The following is a 17337-nucleotide window of genomic DNA, read 5'->3' as shown; positions in this document are numbered from 1 at the left end:
CATGCTAAACGGTGGGCAACGCCCACTGAGTTTTCCTTCTCGTGCCCCCGTGTCTGTTTGTTCACTGCGACATTTATAAAGGAGGCCTTCAGCCCACTCCCTCCCCTAACAAAAGAACAAAAAAGTGCTACGTTTGCTTACATGTCCGTATATGTCCGGGCACGCGAACGCCTGTTTAGCCTCTGAGCGCATAACTATATTTGCTAGAACTTTGTGAAAGCACTGCTGTTTTATAAGCTGTGCGATGACCTTGAGATCTTAAAACGTTTTGAGCATTTAGCAACTAAAAAATATTTTCGCACACTCATTCAAAAACAACCCACGGGTCTTGGTGGCACACCCCATTTTGGTCTAAATATTCTCCACGCAAAGAAAGAAATGAAGAAAACTTTTGAGAAGGCGGCACGGTGATCACCACATTTCTATTTTCATTTGTACAAAGAAAGAACTAAGAAAAGAAAATCAGAGACGATTTAGCGGTAAATGCGAGAGAAATGAGAATATTAGGTCCTGGGCCTATGATTGAAACCACGTTCACCACGTTAGAAAGTGTTGTTCATGAGCTCACTCGACATGTCTTGCCTCTTTGAGGAACGAAGTGCAATCGACGGTGGTCCGGAGCATACCACCGTCAGTTGCAATATATATATATATATATATATATATATATATATATATATATATATATATATATATATATATATATATATATATATATATATATAATGTTACACACGAGGTGTTTAATGCAGGTCCAGATGGATCTGGTTGATAGGCGCGGTTTGGAGAGCGGTCCCGCGGCAGCTTGGCTAACGTCGTTCTTCTCTTCTTCCCTCTGATTGTCTGCGCGGCAGCCGTGCTTCATGACAAAGCTCATGACAATATATATATATATATATATATATATATATATATATATATATATATAATATTTATGTGAGGGTACCAGGCCGACGCCAGGTGGCGTAGAGTTGCAGGCACGAGACGATAGGCATCTGTGTAGAGTAGCAGGCACGGGACGGTAGGCAACGGTGTGTGACGGGCAGGGAGAACATGGAAGGCGTGTGTGCGCGGTTAGCATGCAGGGAGCGCGCGACACCGAACTGAGTGAGGGAAGTAATCGGCGGAGCAAGCTGCGTGCGGTGCGGCAGGAGGGAACGCAGACTGCGTGTGTGTGCGTGCGCCGAGGATTTCCTGAAATAAAGAACGTATATAACAAGTGGGGGCTCTTCCGACCGGACCTAACATGAAGGACAAAGAATCGTGTAGTGCCACCCAGGCTGTTGCGCAGCCTCCCCTGCCTTCTTCGATTGTCCAAGGACTGTTGGCTTCGACCTCCTGGACCCCTATGGAAAGGAAGAGGCTCGCGGCTGATATAGCTCAAATTCTGCGCACCACGCCGCTCAACGACATGGTTAGGCCTGACGACACAACCGACGCGGGGCGAGCGCTCAACATCAAATGTGCATCTGTCCCACTGCCGAAATTCAGTGGCTAGCAGGACCGACAATTGCCGCAAGACTTTCTGGAGAAGCACTCAGAGTACTGCGATATTGCGGGGATCCCCCCTGACCGCCGTTCGCAGTTACTTCCAGCAGCGTTGGAGGGGTAAGCCAAACAATGGTGGCGCTTCTCAGGGGCGCACCCGACTGCCAGTCCTTCGCATCCGAATTTACGGCGCAGTTTATCACCGTTGACTACAAGTTTAAACTAAAAGCAGAGCTAGATCAGTGAACTCAGCATCCGGCAGAGAACCTCAAGCAGTTCATTGTAGAATACTATGAACGTATGCGGAGCCTGTTTGAGATGCCGAAAAGGTAGAACGCGAGCGGAGACAAATGCATCCGACATTCCAAGACCTACCAGCCAGCATGAGCTTCGCAAACCTGCAAGAAATGGCGAAGGCGGCCGGCCCTATCATGGAACGCGCTTGTCATCGCATGCGCTACGCGCCACCGCCACCAACGCGTATTGCACAAGCAGCAGCTGATTTGGTCTTCGTCTATTCATCTCCGCACACCACTGCAATGCCCAACCAAACGCACCCGGCCCAGCAACGAGAGTGACAGCTGCAGCCTGCCGCAGTTTCGGCTTCTGAGTGTCCACGGTCAAGGACGCTTCACGCTAGAGCCCCTGAGTGGAAGCCCTCACCTGTGCCGAGCTCGCGCGCCGAACACACGGGGAAACTACACTTCGGCACTGCAACAACTCGGAGAACGCTTCAGAACTTCTGGTTTTAGGCGACGCAAGGTATCCCGCGATTCGAGCCACCAACCCTGCTGTTTTCACGGCAATTCCCCGGGACACCTATACAAGCAGATTGCCCGAGAAATGGACGAACGTAGCCGCCTCTCCGGCCGACGGCTACGCGACGTACCTGCAAGTGCTGGCAACAGCCGGGAATAAAGAGCCACTGCTTGGACTGTTGATTAGTAACAGTGTCCTTTATGCACTCATAGACACTGGGGCAAGCGGGAGCTTAATATGTAGCCGTGCCATCGCAGCGGCCAAGAGCGCGGGAGGCACCTTAGGAAAGAGGCACGAACCCCGAGGCTTGCTCAGGGCTGGTCACAAACTGCACAATCTGTTCGCTGCACTGTAAAATCATTTACACCCTAAAAAGTGAAAAAGGGTGCAAATGTGTCTATAACTCACACCCTTAGGGTGTTATCTATTTAACGGACATCCTAAGGGTGTGAGTTATAGACACATTTACACCCTTTTTCACTTTTTAGGGTGCAAATTATTTTACAGTGTGCTGTATTCGATGGCAAGGTGGGTACAGGAAGTAGCGCTTTCTTCGTTTGCCACAGCTGTGTCACGATGTTGTCCTTGGGCGGGATTTTCTTGAGGTGACAGGCATTTCTCTCCACATCAGCCTTGGCGGATGGTCACTGCACTTTCTACCATATGGGCTCGTTAAACTTAAAAAAGCACCGAAGCGGCCATGTGCGTCGGAGGCTGGACACCGACCCCTGTCAGTCTGTAAGGCAGCATTGCAATGCGGTAAGCAAGGTCAAGAGCCTGATGAAAATGTGGCCAGCTCTCTACAGTCACTTTTTGCAGATGTGCAGGGTGTGTGCCACAATACAACTGAGAGTGGCGAGTGTAGTCTAGAGAACTTTCGGGAGGAGCAGAAGCAGAAACTTAATAACATCCTTGCAGGCCGTAACCATATTTTTACCACTCTGCCAGGTTGCACGTCCCTGGTGATTCACAAAATAGACACAGGCAGCCACCCACCAGTTAGATACAAGCTGCACCCGGTTAACAGCCAAAACAGAAATTCTTGATGGGTGTATCCAAGATCTGCTGGACCAAGACCTGATTGAGCTCTGCTCCAGTTCCTGGCCCAGTGCCTCTGTATTAGTAAAGAAGAAAACTCGAGGATATAGCCTTGCGGTCGACTACAGACCCTTAAATGCAATCACAACTGTGTCAGCTAGCATATCCCATGCCCCGTGCGGACTGGGTACTGGCTCAGCTCGGCCGCGCTAGGTGGTTCACGAGCCTCTACCTTGCTCAGGGCTTCTTTAAAGTGGCGGTTGCTCCCGACGATGTACCGAAGACTGCATTCCTGTGCCATAGAGGAGTGTTTCGATTTAAACGAATACCATTTGGGGTAGCAAGTAGGCCGGAAAAATTTTAGTCTCTCATGGACAAAGTGTTAGAAAGCATGAAACACAACTTCAGCATGGCATTTCTTGACGATGTGCTCATTTATACAGAAAATTTTTAGGACCACCTACAACATATCGATGACGTACTGAGAGGAATTGGCTCTGCAGGTCCCACAATCAGTCCCAGCAAAGTTACATGCTGTGAACAGGCATTAAAGTTCCTTGCACATATAATCTCTCCAGGCAAATGTCAACCTGACAGCAGACAGCAGACGTTGCGTGTTGAGATTACAAGGTTTCAAGTGTACCATAAGGCATCATAAAGGACGGGCCAACATCCCAGCGGATACACTTAGCAGGTGCCCCATCCCTGCTGCCAAATATGCTCAGCCTTGTTTGGCGGAGGACTGGTTTCCCATCGAAGTGCAGGAGCCACAACAAACCATTCGTTTTGAACTAGCAGCTCCTGTTAACGTGACTGATGTGTCCCCACTCACCGACACTGCAAAGTTTCAGTTCGAACAACGCAAGGATCCACTGCTGCTGCAGCTGCTGCAATAGTTATAGCTTGACCTGGTGACGCTAAAGAGTCCAAGAGGGTACACGACCTAGCTGATCACAGTGAAATCTCGAACAATGGTGTCCTTATGTATACCGTCGGTGAACGTAAGGTCGCCTGGCTTCCCCAACACTAACGAGACATGGCACTGAAAACGGAGCATGACCACCCCCTAAGTGGACATTTAGGCTATTTAAAACTTGGAAACGTGTGAAGAGCCAGTTCACATGGCTCGGTATCCGTTCCGATATCTCCCGTTACATCCGCAGCTGTCAGCAGTGCCAGGCTTTCAAACCTCGGCAAAAACCAAAGAGACTGAAGGACAGTTCATGGGCCACCCACCCAATGCAGCAGCTCAGTGTGGACCTTATTCGGAGCAAGCCGCGTGCGGTGAATCGGGATGGAACGCAGACTGAGTGTGTGTGCGTGCGCCGAGGATTTCCCGAAATAAAGAACGTACATGACAATATGAGACCTCTACCATGTGAACGGATTCCCACGTACGCTTTTTCCTAATTTGACACTCCTAATACTAACGCATAAAAGGAACGCATTGACACGTTAGCACAAGCGTGCAGATGGAGCACTTATTGACGTAGTGTCCATCAATGTCCATCAAACCAGGTTCCGCCATACAAAAACAAATGGAAGAGGTACGCGTGAGAAGGGCGGTGCATACCGCTCTACACATTACGTACAGCAGTTCACCGACGACATGAAGATAGACAACGCTTGTGCGATCTGCTCTCAAGCTGTTGCAGTTTCACGATGCAGTGCGCTGTTGAATTGCATGTGGGTTCATTTTCCTTGTTTCTTTTGTTGATTTCGGCTCTAGTAGGCAGACGCCGTGCTATTCTATAGACTTTTTACAGTGGAGCTGTTAGAACCTCGCTGGTTTGCTCTTGCAGTTCGCGGCTCCGCCGAGCTGAGGGAGAGAGAGCTGAGTGAGAGTGAAAGCAGCGTATGAGTATAAAAATAGAGAGCTTTAGATTAGGGGACGCAAGGGGTTTGCGTGCGCAAGAACTAGGGGCCACGGTACTGCGCATGCACAGACTCCTACGTCTGGGTCTGCGCATGCGCAGTACCGTCGCCCCCAGTTGCGTACGCAAGCCGCTTGCGTCCCCTAACCTAAAGCTCTCCAATAGCATCGCACAGCGTAGCGGCGTTGCGAGGGTGGGTGGAGCCTAGCGGGGGAGAAGGAGTGGTGCAGCGGGGAAACAAATGGTGTGACGTCATTGCTCTCCTATAAAAATTGGAGGACGCTTAAGCTTCGCCTTCAAGAGTGGAACGCGACAGCGTTCCCGTCGACCCGCCAAGGGGTGTAAGACAATGGGCTACGGCGCAGCGACTACGCGCCCCACATCGGACGCGGTGAGCGTCGAGCAACGCAGCGTTCGGCGCGACAACGGAATGTGCGCCTGAGCAAGCGACGCACGCCTGAGCCTTAGAAACAGCTAGTTTCTAAGGCAACACCGCGTTCACTAGAGGCGCTTTTGTACCGCTTTGAAGCATCGAACTCGTGGCTCAGTGGTAACGTCTCCGTCTCACACTCCGGAGACCCTGGTTCGATTCCCACCCAGCCCATCTTGGAAGTTGCTTTTTATCTATGAAGTGCCTGCCGTGATTTATCGCTCACGGCCAACGCCGCTGACGCCGACACCGACGCCGACGACACCGGCTTTTCTGCGACACGAGCTCCTTAACGCTATCGCGTTAAAAGCGCGCTCGCTTTGGCGGTCCTATTCCTCGCAGTGGAAAAAAAATCGCCGAGCTGGAGGAGAGAGAGCTGAGAGAGAGCGAAAGCAGCGTATAAACATAGCATCGCGCAGCATAGCGGCGAGGGTGGGTGGAGCCTAGCGCGGGAGAAGGAGCAGCTCGCACGTGAGCGAGGAACGCGGCCGGATGCGTGCCTGCTCACGCGAGGCAGTGGGGTCAGGTGAGGGAGGAGGGGCGTTCTTCGCCGGCGGCTGCTAGCGTGCCTCGATGTCCTCCTCGCCCGCCGCTCCGTACAGAGTGGAGACAACCGCGGCGCCTGATATGGCGTGGCCACCCGAATCGTGGACGCCGTAGTAGACGCCTTTGGAGAACACCGTGGGGGCGTGTTGCCGGCGCTCGTGTCTTGTGTGCGGTTTGGCACTACTTTACTGGGGTCCCCAGCTCCACTGTTCTCTGGTGTCTGTGATAGGAGAGCCACGCATATTTAGTTGTCCGCGCTGAGGCAGCAGTGCGTTCACGACCCCAGAAAACTTCCGGTCACGCATTTGTGACATTAAAGTTAGCGAAGCAAAATAAAGTATTTTGTCCTGTAACACACCATAGGCACGTGCTCTTGATGTGTTCAGGTAAAAGGAATGTTCTCTAGGTGTCGAGTAATGCGTGTAGCTTTCTTGCTCTACTTAGCAGTAACGTTCACTTCTCAAAGTTTATCTAGCTCTGCAGCAAAGCTGGTGCCAGCTGGAGAGTTCTATGTGGTCATATGCTATTGTAGCTTGCGTTTTTTCAGAGTGCTTAACCGTGGAGGGATGGTAAAACGGTTTGTTCACTAGATCAAGGTAAGGCATTCGATCGCCTTGAACATAACTACATTTTTAATGTACTGAACTCGTTAGGCTTTTCGTCAAATTTTGTTGAACTTATTAGGAATACCTATTCAAATATCCGAAGTACATTGTTCCTTGATGGTCGAGAAAGTGCACCGTTTCCCGTTACTCGTGGCGTTCGTCAAGGGTGCCCTCTATCCCCAGTACTCTTTGTGCTGAGCCTTGAACCATTTCTGCGCTTAATAGTGAGAGACTCTTACGTATGTCGTCTCCCACTGCCTGGTAGCGGTGTTGTGAAGGTGACAGCCTTCGCCGATGGCATCACATTATATCTCAGGAATGAAGATAGCTTAACCCATAGCCTTCGAATTTTCACTGAGTACGGAAATATTTCTGGTGCTGCGCTAAATTTTTCAAAATGTAGTTATTTGTTCATTGGTTCACCACAGACACGGCTAAGTCCAATTTTCCGTCTTTAAAAGAGAAATTCTCTTCGCATTTTAGGCCTTGACTACACCTCTCATGGCATATCAGACTCTGTGTGGCTCTCGATCAATTCTTGAAGATGTAAGGCGAAATACTGAAGATGTTCAAGGGTATCATTTACCCCTATCAGAAAGAAGGTCCTTAGCGCAGTCTGTATTTTGCGGCCGAGTGTGGTACGTTTGTCACGTCGTGCAGCCACCATTACGGGTTACTAGGTGCTTGCAGTCCCTTCTTGGTGCCTTCTTCTGGTCGGGCCGTGCAGAACTAGTCTGTCGCGCGGCGCTTGGGCAACCACGCTCTCGCGGTGGGTTAGCCTTCCCATCCGTGTCTGTCCGCTGCCGGCTCCTTGCTCTGCGATTTCTGCTCCGCCTGTTACAGCATGATCAGTGTCCAGCGCGTGAACTCGCTTGCTATTTCCTTGGCACAAAAATTCTCTACATGTTACCGGCCGTACACTTAAATCACGGACCACAAGTGTTAAACGCACCTACATTTTACTGTACGGCCGTGGCATTTTATCGCCACATACAACAGGTATGTCCTGATGTAGACTTTCTCCAAAACCGTGTAGTAGATACTATGTCAGCCTTACTGCTTCCTCTAGTTCCCCCAGCGCGCCTCGCACGTTCCAATAATGTGTCGTGGGATGCGATAACGGCGTCATTTCTGCCTGGCCACCTACGCGACTTCATGTGGCGTCTAGGGTGGCAGGTGCTTCCAACTCGGGACAGGCTTGAGCTGTGGGGCGTTGTCCCATCTTCGCTGTGTCCTAATTGCCCCCTTCAAGGATCCAATAAACATGTACTGCTGCAATGCGTCGTTGCCAGGATATTTTGGAGGGCGGTGCATACTGGTTTTCGTGGCCTTGGAGTTAACCGCTTTATTACATCTTGTCGCTGCTCGCGTGGCCGCTTCGCGCGACGTTTAATTGCTGCGGGGGCCTTCTGTCTATGGCGTAAGCGGTGCGAGGCAGTTGCCACAGGACGTCATCACCGCGCTCTGTTACCACTTATGGGGAGGCTCTACTCTGAGCTACTGTCGTTTCTGTCGGAGGAGTTGTTCTTCCTTGGAGAAGAATAATTCCTTCGACAGTGGTCATGTCGTTTCCTGTCTGGCTGATGGACGCGTATGGCTGAATTTTCGTCCAGCCTGGTTCTTGTAGTCAGACCATCAGAAGTATTCATTTAATGCACATAGAATGCAGGTGCCCGTGATTTCTGTGTGTATGTCCTCTCGTATACATGGTCATTTTTGTTTATACCCATCTCGTGCACATCACTTCAAAATTGTGTAAAGTGTTCTATCCATCATCATTGTATATAACCATTGTGTACACTGTATATATCGAAAATCATTTTGTACATCTGGCATTTAGTTTATGTGTAACTGTGCCTTTCCGTGGGTATATGTGTTTATATGTTGGTACGGGAGGACTCGGACATTACTTATGCTGAAAACGTGCTGTGTTTCGTTTCTTACATGTTATCGTCCCGTTGGAATTATGCCGTGATTATGACTCGGTGTTCGTATCGTCTCTTGTCGAAATAAACTTTTTCTAAACAAGCATTAAGTAAAAGGGTTTGTAGAGTTGTTAATGTTACTGCGCTGTGCTTTGTAGGCGGAGCGTACGTAAACAGCGAAGTCCTCAATACTTACGAACGCCCGCAGCACAAAAGCAATGCGAGAAAATAAGTAGTGCACAGAACGTGAGCGAGCTAGGGATAACACGCGCAGCGCCCCACTGCGCGAAACGTTTATAATTGCGGCAGCGAACAGCAAGAGACAGCGCACGGACCTGACCGTCAGCTTGCTGATCACGTTTGTCCATTCACGCTACAAACGTGCACGTAGACGCAAAAAGAGGCTCGGCGACAGGTTTCGGTTTCAACGCAGTGCATATGTTGAGAAGGCCGTTCGGACAGGGAGAAAAAATTGCCGACGATTACGTTACTTCCTAATGCGAAATTTGAGCGCAGCAAATAAGCTGTTTCACCTTTTCGATAGATTGAGGCAAAGAAATCGAGCAACACATGTATGCGCTATCACAGAATTTTTTTTTTATTTTTCACACGTATTCCTTTAACAAAGACTCCACTAACAGTTCTTGACAGTCATGAAGGAAGCTTTGTGGTCGGAGAAATAGACTGATATATGTTCGACTTGGTACACCAATGCTTGATTCTCAAAGACGAGATCTATACAAGTGCCTCGCGAGGTTGTCACAGCCGTGGGACGCGTTACGAGCGAGAGGAACGGGATGTTCTCCCGCATAAGTGTTAGGAAATTGCTGTTTGTCTTTATGTCAAGCCGCCACCGATCTGGCTTTCTGATTGCCACCGCACAGGGCGAACGGCAGCGGCAATTTCGGCTCGGGCGGTGCACATATACAGATCCGCCGCCACCGATCTGGCTCTCTGATTGCCACCGCACAGGGGTCGCATTGGAGGAGGAGCGAAGAAAGGAATTAAGTTCGAGCCGGCGCTTTGACAACCGGAGACTCGCAGGAAGAGGGGGGAGGGGGGCGGCGTGTACACCCAGCGGCAAACGATGGGGGCAGAAGCGCGCGCAGCAAGCGGACAACACGATAAAGGGAGGAGGGAAGAGATAGCAGCGACTGACTGATGCCGCTGACGCCGATAGTGAGTCAACCCCAGCTGCGGAGTTGGTTTCAGGGACAACGAATAACCGGCGCGTCGGCAACTGAAGAGCACCCTATCCGCCACACAAGAACAGGGGGGGGGGGGACCCTTTCCTCCTCTTTCTGCATGGCGGCGACGGTGTTCTATGCAGTCACGTTATCTTGACTCTCTAGCGGCGTCAGCGGCATCCAGCGGTATCAGTCGGTCGCTGCTAGCGCTGGGGGGATGAAAGGGGGGCGGAGCTGGTTACGAGGCCGACGACGACGCCGACGCGAAACCCAGGAACGGACGCCAAAGAGCTGCGCTCTAAAAGAAAGGGTGTTGCTTAGTTTATACGTGGAGGCACAGTGAAACTCGTTCTTCAATAATGGCTGGAGGATGTATGCGACTGTTGCATTGAGAGTCCTGAACAGCCGAATGGCGACGATCGCCGAGTCGCATAAAATACAGGCAACTACTTCACAACGACACTCCAGAGAAAATGGTGGGTGCTACCAGTGTTGCCATGCAGATCGCTATGTATTTTGAATATCCCCTGTTATTTCTGGTGGAAATGCGCGGTTTCAATGTAGATCTGTGTGAGGGGAATTAGTCGTCCACCTTGAGAGCACCCGCCATTGTTGATTCTGTACATACGCTCTTTCGGCGCTAAGCACAACGTCGACTGCCGGTCGTGGCGCCCGTTTCTGATAGCGACAGAATGATAAAACGTCCTGTTACCTACGCTTCATTGCCGTAAACGAACGTGATCAACATTATGGTGGCAAATGCCACTTAATGCTTGCATGTAAGAGTACAAAACTTGCTTATAATTGTTACGACTTCAGTTGGAGTACGCCTCGTCTATGTGGAACACTAATCAGTTTTATTTTTACGTTGTCGGATGAATATGCAATGAAGCCGCTGGCTTAATACCGCACGAGTCAGAACGTAACAGCAGACGTAATAATCATGCTCTCTTCATTCCTCCCCTACAGTGCGTAGAACGCTATGGGGTGCTTTCACAAATCTACATAGATTGTGTTATCATTCCAAAATATTGTATACCATGCATATCCCCGCGATTAGACAATGGATGCAAACTAGTCCTACTGCTTGTACTTAAAATTGTGTCCGCGGTTGTCATATTAGACTCTGGAATCGGCTACCAAATTTCGTAGTGCTGACAAATAAAGGTCGGGAATGTCAGACTGGAGTTTAATACCCACGAAATACCTAAGACATGCTGACGCCGCGTGACAAGCGGTTGAAGATATCTTCGTAAGTGTAAACTTGGATCACGGAGCATGAGAACATTCGCTTGGAGTTTGCGTTTTCGAAATGACAAGACACTACGAGAGAACCTATCACACGATTTACCTTCTCGCTACAGTTGATCTCCAGACACAGTGCAAACGTAGCAGCGTCTTTTGAACGGGCCCACTGGCGTTTTCATGCTGCGTTGACTAACACACGATCGCTTTGTGTAATTGGCGTGCATTTACAAGAGACAAAAAAAATTATTCAGTGGGGCGGGGCAACTTGCTCAATTTCTAACTTCGTATTGTAACAGATATATGAGCCGCAGCGAGCAACAAAATCCGGCCACGAAATTCAGTGGTGATGACCGCCGATTGATTTGTGTTGTTATTTTCCTTTCTACGTCTGCTACAATTTGTAAATTGCAATATGTGCCGTGAAGTAATTAAGTTGCTTAGTGAATTCTCATCAGTTAGTGGAACATGTGTTTAGATTTCTCGTTCAAATAATGTCCGCCTCTTTGGATACTCTGGCTCAAGGTCTAGAATTATGTTTTCAGCCACAGGCAATTTAAAAAACAAATTCTGGGGCACTTAGGAATGGTTACCTGGAATAATAAATGTTGGTCATATGAAAGGGCTATGTGGCATGTGCCAGACAATGTCACGCCGCTCGCTATTGTGCAATCGCTGTACTGCAGGCTTCATTATAGGCCACTGGACATTATCCGATTTCGACGCAACGTTGCTCAAGCGTTGCTAGCTTGAATGCCATGTCAGAATGCGGTATCGAATTGTCTCCTTTCCCGCCACGTGGAAAATTGTCAAAGTGCGAAGCAGGGCTCGATGTGCACGTGGCTAGTGTCGTCACAGTGCTATACCGTTCTTCTTTTTTTTATTGCTGAGCGCTCCCATGATTTCTCGTATGAATGCGAAAACATTCTTTTCATCTGATGGCCCGTTCGCAGAAATGTACACCACGGGCCTCACCTCGATGATGACCAAGTTCTTCGAGTCCCAGTTAGGGTTGCCGTCTGCCAGGGTTGCCTACATGGTCGGTAAGTGTCGTGTATGTCGCTTTCCTGTTTGGTTTGGTACATTGGAACGCCCTATGCCCTGTGGTGTATCCCTGCCCTCGCGGACAGAATCAGGAACATGACGTCTCTTTGTTGGTTGACGTTCACCGTAGGAAGTGCAGAAAGAGATGAGGACTGAACACATCGATAAAAGAAATCGATGGTTGCAGTACCTACACCTATTGATTAATACACGGCGTCGCCTGGCGAACTTTTTCAGACGCACATTGTTTCCAATCGAGTCATCAGCGAAAAGCATTTAGCGGTCTTCAACTTTTGTCTCCTCTCGTTCGATTTTTCTATTTTAATTACCAAAAAATATTTTTTTGCCAGCATCGGCGGGCCAAATTAAGTGTCGCGACGAGGAACAGAGCAACATACTTCCTAAACAGCCTGCGCCAAAAGCTCGGGAGGACCGAGAAGCATTATGGCAGCAGACTTGAGGACCCGTTCTCTAAATCGCGTGTCGCTTTTGGCTATTAAGGAATTTCACGGGAAACTCAACCGCATCACGTTGGTAGAGTACCTGTGGTGAGCCGAACGGCTGGGAGTTTGACCAAATGCTGAGTTTTGCGGAACTGCTAGCAGGGCGAGCCTTTCACCGCCCACTACACAATAGGGGGTTTGAAAATGGCTGGCTCGGTGGAGCCACCTTTATAGCATTGAGTTTATGTGTAGTAGACACGTCGCTGTTATTTCTGTAACTAGGCTTCCTATACTTCCCTCCTGGTGCAAAGTGTAGACAGAAACATCATCGTTAACATGCAGGTTTTCTTTCTTTCTTTTTCGACAAGAACGCCCATGTAACACCACAATTACACCAGGTTGTGGTTGGACAAAGCATCACTAGATGTCGCTACTAGCCTTGCTACGGCTAAAGTCCCTTGATGATTTGAAAGTAGCGACACTCTTTGAACTCTGCCGCCGCCGCGCGACCTCCTCGCCTCCTCCTCGCCCCTTGTGCGTTCCCCCCGCGGTAACCAGTTTTGCCCCCGTTTTTCTGCACGACGATTGTAATCCCCGCCGTTGCCCTTGGAAACGCGCGGATCTTGAGTTTTGCTTGTGTTTTTCTTTTTTGTTCGCCCCATTTGCCTCCTGAGCACGGCTGGCTCAGCGCTTTAGCTCGACTGACTGAAAAACTTTATTGTTTGAAGTATTTACAGGGAGCGTGTGGAGCAGTCCTTAAGGGGCCGTTCCTTATAGAAACTAGGTGGGCACCTCATTACAGGAACCCATTGGCTGTAGCCGCGGCTCGGGCACGGCCGACCAGGGCCTTCTGGCTCGCCAGGTCGGAGCAGCCGAGCAGGGCCGCCTCCCAGTCCTCCCGGGTAGGGTTGGGTATAGGGGGAAGGTGAGGGGTTGATTGGCATGCCCACACCATGTGGAAAATGTCCGAAGATTTTTCCTCACAGTGCGGGCACTTCCCTGTGCACGCAGGGTCGAAATGTTTTTGGATTGCCGGGCACAACAGTGTTTTAGTATAGAGGCGAAGGAGTAAACGCTCATCCGCCTTCGTGAGGCCCTTACAGGGCTTAGGAAAGATTGCATGGCCATATTCGTAGTGTTGGGTAATTTCCTTGAAGGTAAATACCGGATTGGGGTCGGAGTCCGCAGCGACGGGAGGCGAAGGCGATGCCCGGAGAGTGAGCGCGCGGGCAGCGGCGTCGGCCGCTTCGTTGCCCTCGAGACCCTCGTGCGCGGGAGTCCATACTATCGTGCGGGGCGCGGGGACCCCGAGATAATTGCTGCCTTGAAGTAAGCGGTACGCCAAATAGGGAATAAAGCCCCTTTCAATGTTCCTGCAGGCCCCTCGTGAGTCGCTAATAATGACCCGCGAGTCCTGATCTGCGGCGGCGAGCGCGATGGCCACCTCTTCCGCATGTGTTATGTCTTAGCTCGGCGTAGCGAACGTTGTACGCCGTGTTTCCTGCTCTATGTGCTAGCGCTATGCCGGGCTGTTCCACATATAACTGCCGCATGAAGCCTGAAGATAGTCATGCCGTTTTTATGATAGCACAAGGAAAGCGTGACGGCTTGCGCAGGAAGCAGTGGCTGCATGACATTGGCCGAAAGAACTTTGTTCCGACAAAGAACAGCGTCGTTTGCGAGCTGTGGCGTATTTCTTATACCTCATAGCAAAGCATTCCGTAATGCTGCATTTTAACGCGACAGCGTTAAGGAGCTCGTGTCGCAGAAAAGCCGGTGTCGTCGGCGTCGGCGGCGTTGGCCGTGAGCGATAATCCTAGCAGGCACTTCATGAATGAAAAACAACTTGCAAGATGGGCTGGGTGGGAATCGAACCAGGGTCTCCGGAGTGTGAGACGGAGACGTTACCACTGAGCCACGAGTTCGATGCTTCAAAGCGGTACAAAGGCGCCTCTAGTGAACGCGGTGTTGCCTTAGAAAAGAGCTGTTTCTAAGGCTCAGGCGTGCGTCGCTTGCTCAGGCGCACATTTCCTTGTCGCGCCGAACTCTGCGTTGCTCGACGCTCACCGCGTCCGATGCGGGGCGCGTAGTCGCTGCGCCGTAGCCCATTGTCTTACACCCCTTAGCGGGTCGACGGGAACGCTGTCGCGTTCCACTCTTGAAGGCGAAGCTTAAGCGTCCCCCAATTTTTTTTTCATTCTTCCGGCCTGCTCACCAGCGTTTTTGTTTGCGGTTGTCCTCAGTATTCTTAATATTCCCCTCGCACGTCGCTAACTGTTGTTATTCAGTCGGAAGTGCAGCATTATAGATTCTGCTTTGCGCCCTGAAAAAATTAGTGACAACTATACCCGTGGTATTGCAGGTGATGAGCGTTGGACAGTCAACATTGATTTTTTTTTTAAGTTTAGGGCGAAAGCCTTTAGATCTCTGTTTCAAGGTCGCGTCGTAAACTGGAAGTATCACGTGACCCAAGGAAGGCCAGAGGTGACCCAAATCATGTCCACCCCTGTATAAGAGAACGATTACCTTAGTTAATTAATGAATCATTAGTGATTGACATAAGGTGGATTAGGGAGGATTAATGTTGATTCTTCATCGTCATCATCATCAGCCTTGTTACGCCCACTGCAGGGCAAAGGCCTCTCCCATACTTCTCCAACTACCCCGGTCATGTACTAATTGTGGCCATGTTGTCCCTGCAAACGTCTTCATGTCATCCGCCCACCTAACTTTCTGCCGCCCCCTGCTGCGCATCCCTTCCCTTGGAATCCAGTCCGTAACCCTTAGTGACCATCGGTTATCTTCCCTCCTCATTACATGTCCGGCCCATGCCCATTTCTTTTTCTTGATTTCAACTAAGATGTCGTTTACCCGTGTTTGTTGCCTCACCCAATCTGCTCTTTTCTTATCCCTTAACGTCACACCCATCATTCTTCTTTCCATAGCTCGTTGCGTCGTCCTCAATTTCAGCAGAACCCTTTTCGTAAGCCTCCAGGTTTCTGCCCCATATGTGAGTACTGGTAATACACAGCTGTTATACACTTTCCTTTTGAGGGATAGTGGCAACCTGCTGTTCATGATTTGAGAATGCCTGCCAAACGCACCCCAGCCCATTCTTATTCTTCTGGTTATTTCAGTCTCATGATCCGGATCCGTGGTCACTACCTGCCCTAAGTAGATGAATTCCCTTACCACTTCCAGTGCTTCGCTACCTATCGTAAACTGCTGTTCTCTTCCGAGACTGTTAAACAATACTTTAGTTTTCTGCAGATTAATTTTCAGACCCACCCTTCTGCTTTGCCTCTCCAGGTCAGTGAGCATGCATTGCAATTGGTCTCCTGAGTTACTAAGCAAGGCAATATCATCAGCGAATCGCAAGTTGCTAAGGTATTCTCCATCAACTTTTATCCCCAATTCTTCCCACTCCAGGTCTCGGAATACCTCTTGTAAACATGCTGTGAATAGCATGGGAGAGATCGTATCTCCCTGTCTGACGCCTTTCTTTATAGGGATTTTGTTGCTTTCTTTGTGGAGGACTACGGTGGCTGTGGAGCCGCTATAGATATCTTCCAGTATCTTTACATATGGCTCATCTACACCCTGATTCCGTAATGCCTCCATGAATGCTGAGGTTTCGACTGAATCAAACGCTTTCTCGTAATCAATGAAAGCTATATATAAGAGTTGGTTATATTCGGCACATTTCTCTATCACTTGATTGATAGTGTGAATATGGTCTATTGTTGAGTAGCCTTTACGGAATCCTGCCTGGTCCTTTGGTTGACAGAAGTCTAAGGTGTTCCTGATTCTATTTGCGATTAACTTAGTAAATACTTTGTAGGCAACGGACAGTAAGCTGATCGGTCTATAATTTTTCAAGTCTTTGGCGTCCCCTTTCTTGTGGATTAGGATTATGTTAGCGTTCTTCCACGATTCCGGTACGCTTGAGGTTACGCTTGAGGTTGATTAGAGTGCATTAAAGAAGATTAAGGTGGATTAGAGTGCCTTAAGAAGGATTAAGATGCATGAATAAAGATTGAGGTGGGTGGAGGAGGATTAAGGCAGAATATGGTGGATTAAGGTGAAGGGTTGATAAAAGGGTATGAAGACCGATTAGGGTGCATGAAGTAGGATTAGGGAGGATTAAGGGGGATAAAGTAAGATTAAGATCGATTAATGTGGATTAAGGTGAATTAGGGTTGCTAAGGGGGATTAATACCGATTAGGATGGATTAGTGTATATTAAGGTGGATTAGTGATTATCGAGCTGGATTAGGTTTGATAGAGGTGAATTAGGGTGTATTGAGGTAGATTGGGACTATTAAGCAGGATTAAGTTGGATTAAGGTGCATGAATAAGGATGAAGGTGGATGATGGAGAATTAAGGCGGATTATGATGGGTTAGGGTTGATAAAGAAGGATTAAGACCGTGTATTGTAGGCTAAGGTGCATTAGGGGCGATGTAGGTTGATTAGGTTGTATTAAGGGGGATTGGGAGTATTAAGCTGGATTAAGGTGGATGAAGGAGCATTAAGGTGGATTAGGGTGGACTAAGGTGAATTAGGGTTCATTGAGTATTAAGACCGATTAGTCTACCATACTCCTCCTAATGCACATTAATCCACAGAATCCACATTCATCGACCTTAATCCTCCTTCATTCACTTTAATCTACCACAATCCACGAGAGTCCTCCTTATTGCACCCTAATCCACCTTCATCGACCTTAATCTATTCTAACCCCCCTGAATGCA

At 49.3% G+C, this 17337-nt stretch overlaps 1 protein-coding gene across 1 annotated transcript in view; it reads left to right on the top strand.

Moving 5' to 3' along the window:
• The window catches only part of LOC142578354 (solute carrier organic anion transporter family member 4C1-like), an 84510-nt gene that overhangs the window by 52784 nt on the left and 14389 nt on the right, over positions 1-17337 (top strand). The window contains exon 9 of the mRNA XM_075687751.1: positions 12051-12140. Within this exon, the coding sequence (XP_075543866.1) occupies positions 12051-12140 (90 nt within the window). The remainder of the gene's footprint in view (positions 1-12050; positions 12141-17337) is intronic.

The sequence above is a fragment of the Dermacentor variabilis genome, chromosome 4 (assembly GCF_050947875.1).
Source record: "Dermacentor variabilis isolate Ectoservices chromosome 4, ASM5094787v1, whole genome shotgun sequence".
Taxonomy (NCBI): domain Eukaryota; kingdom Metazoa; phylum Arthropoda; class Arachnida; order Ixodida; family Ixodidae; genus Dermacentor; species Dermacentor variabilis.
The sequence above is the reverse complement of the archived record's forward strand: the minus strand, read 5'-3'. Positions and strand labels throughout refer to the sequence as shown.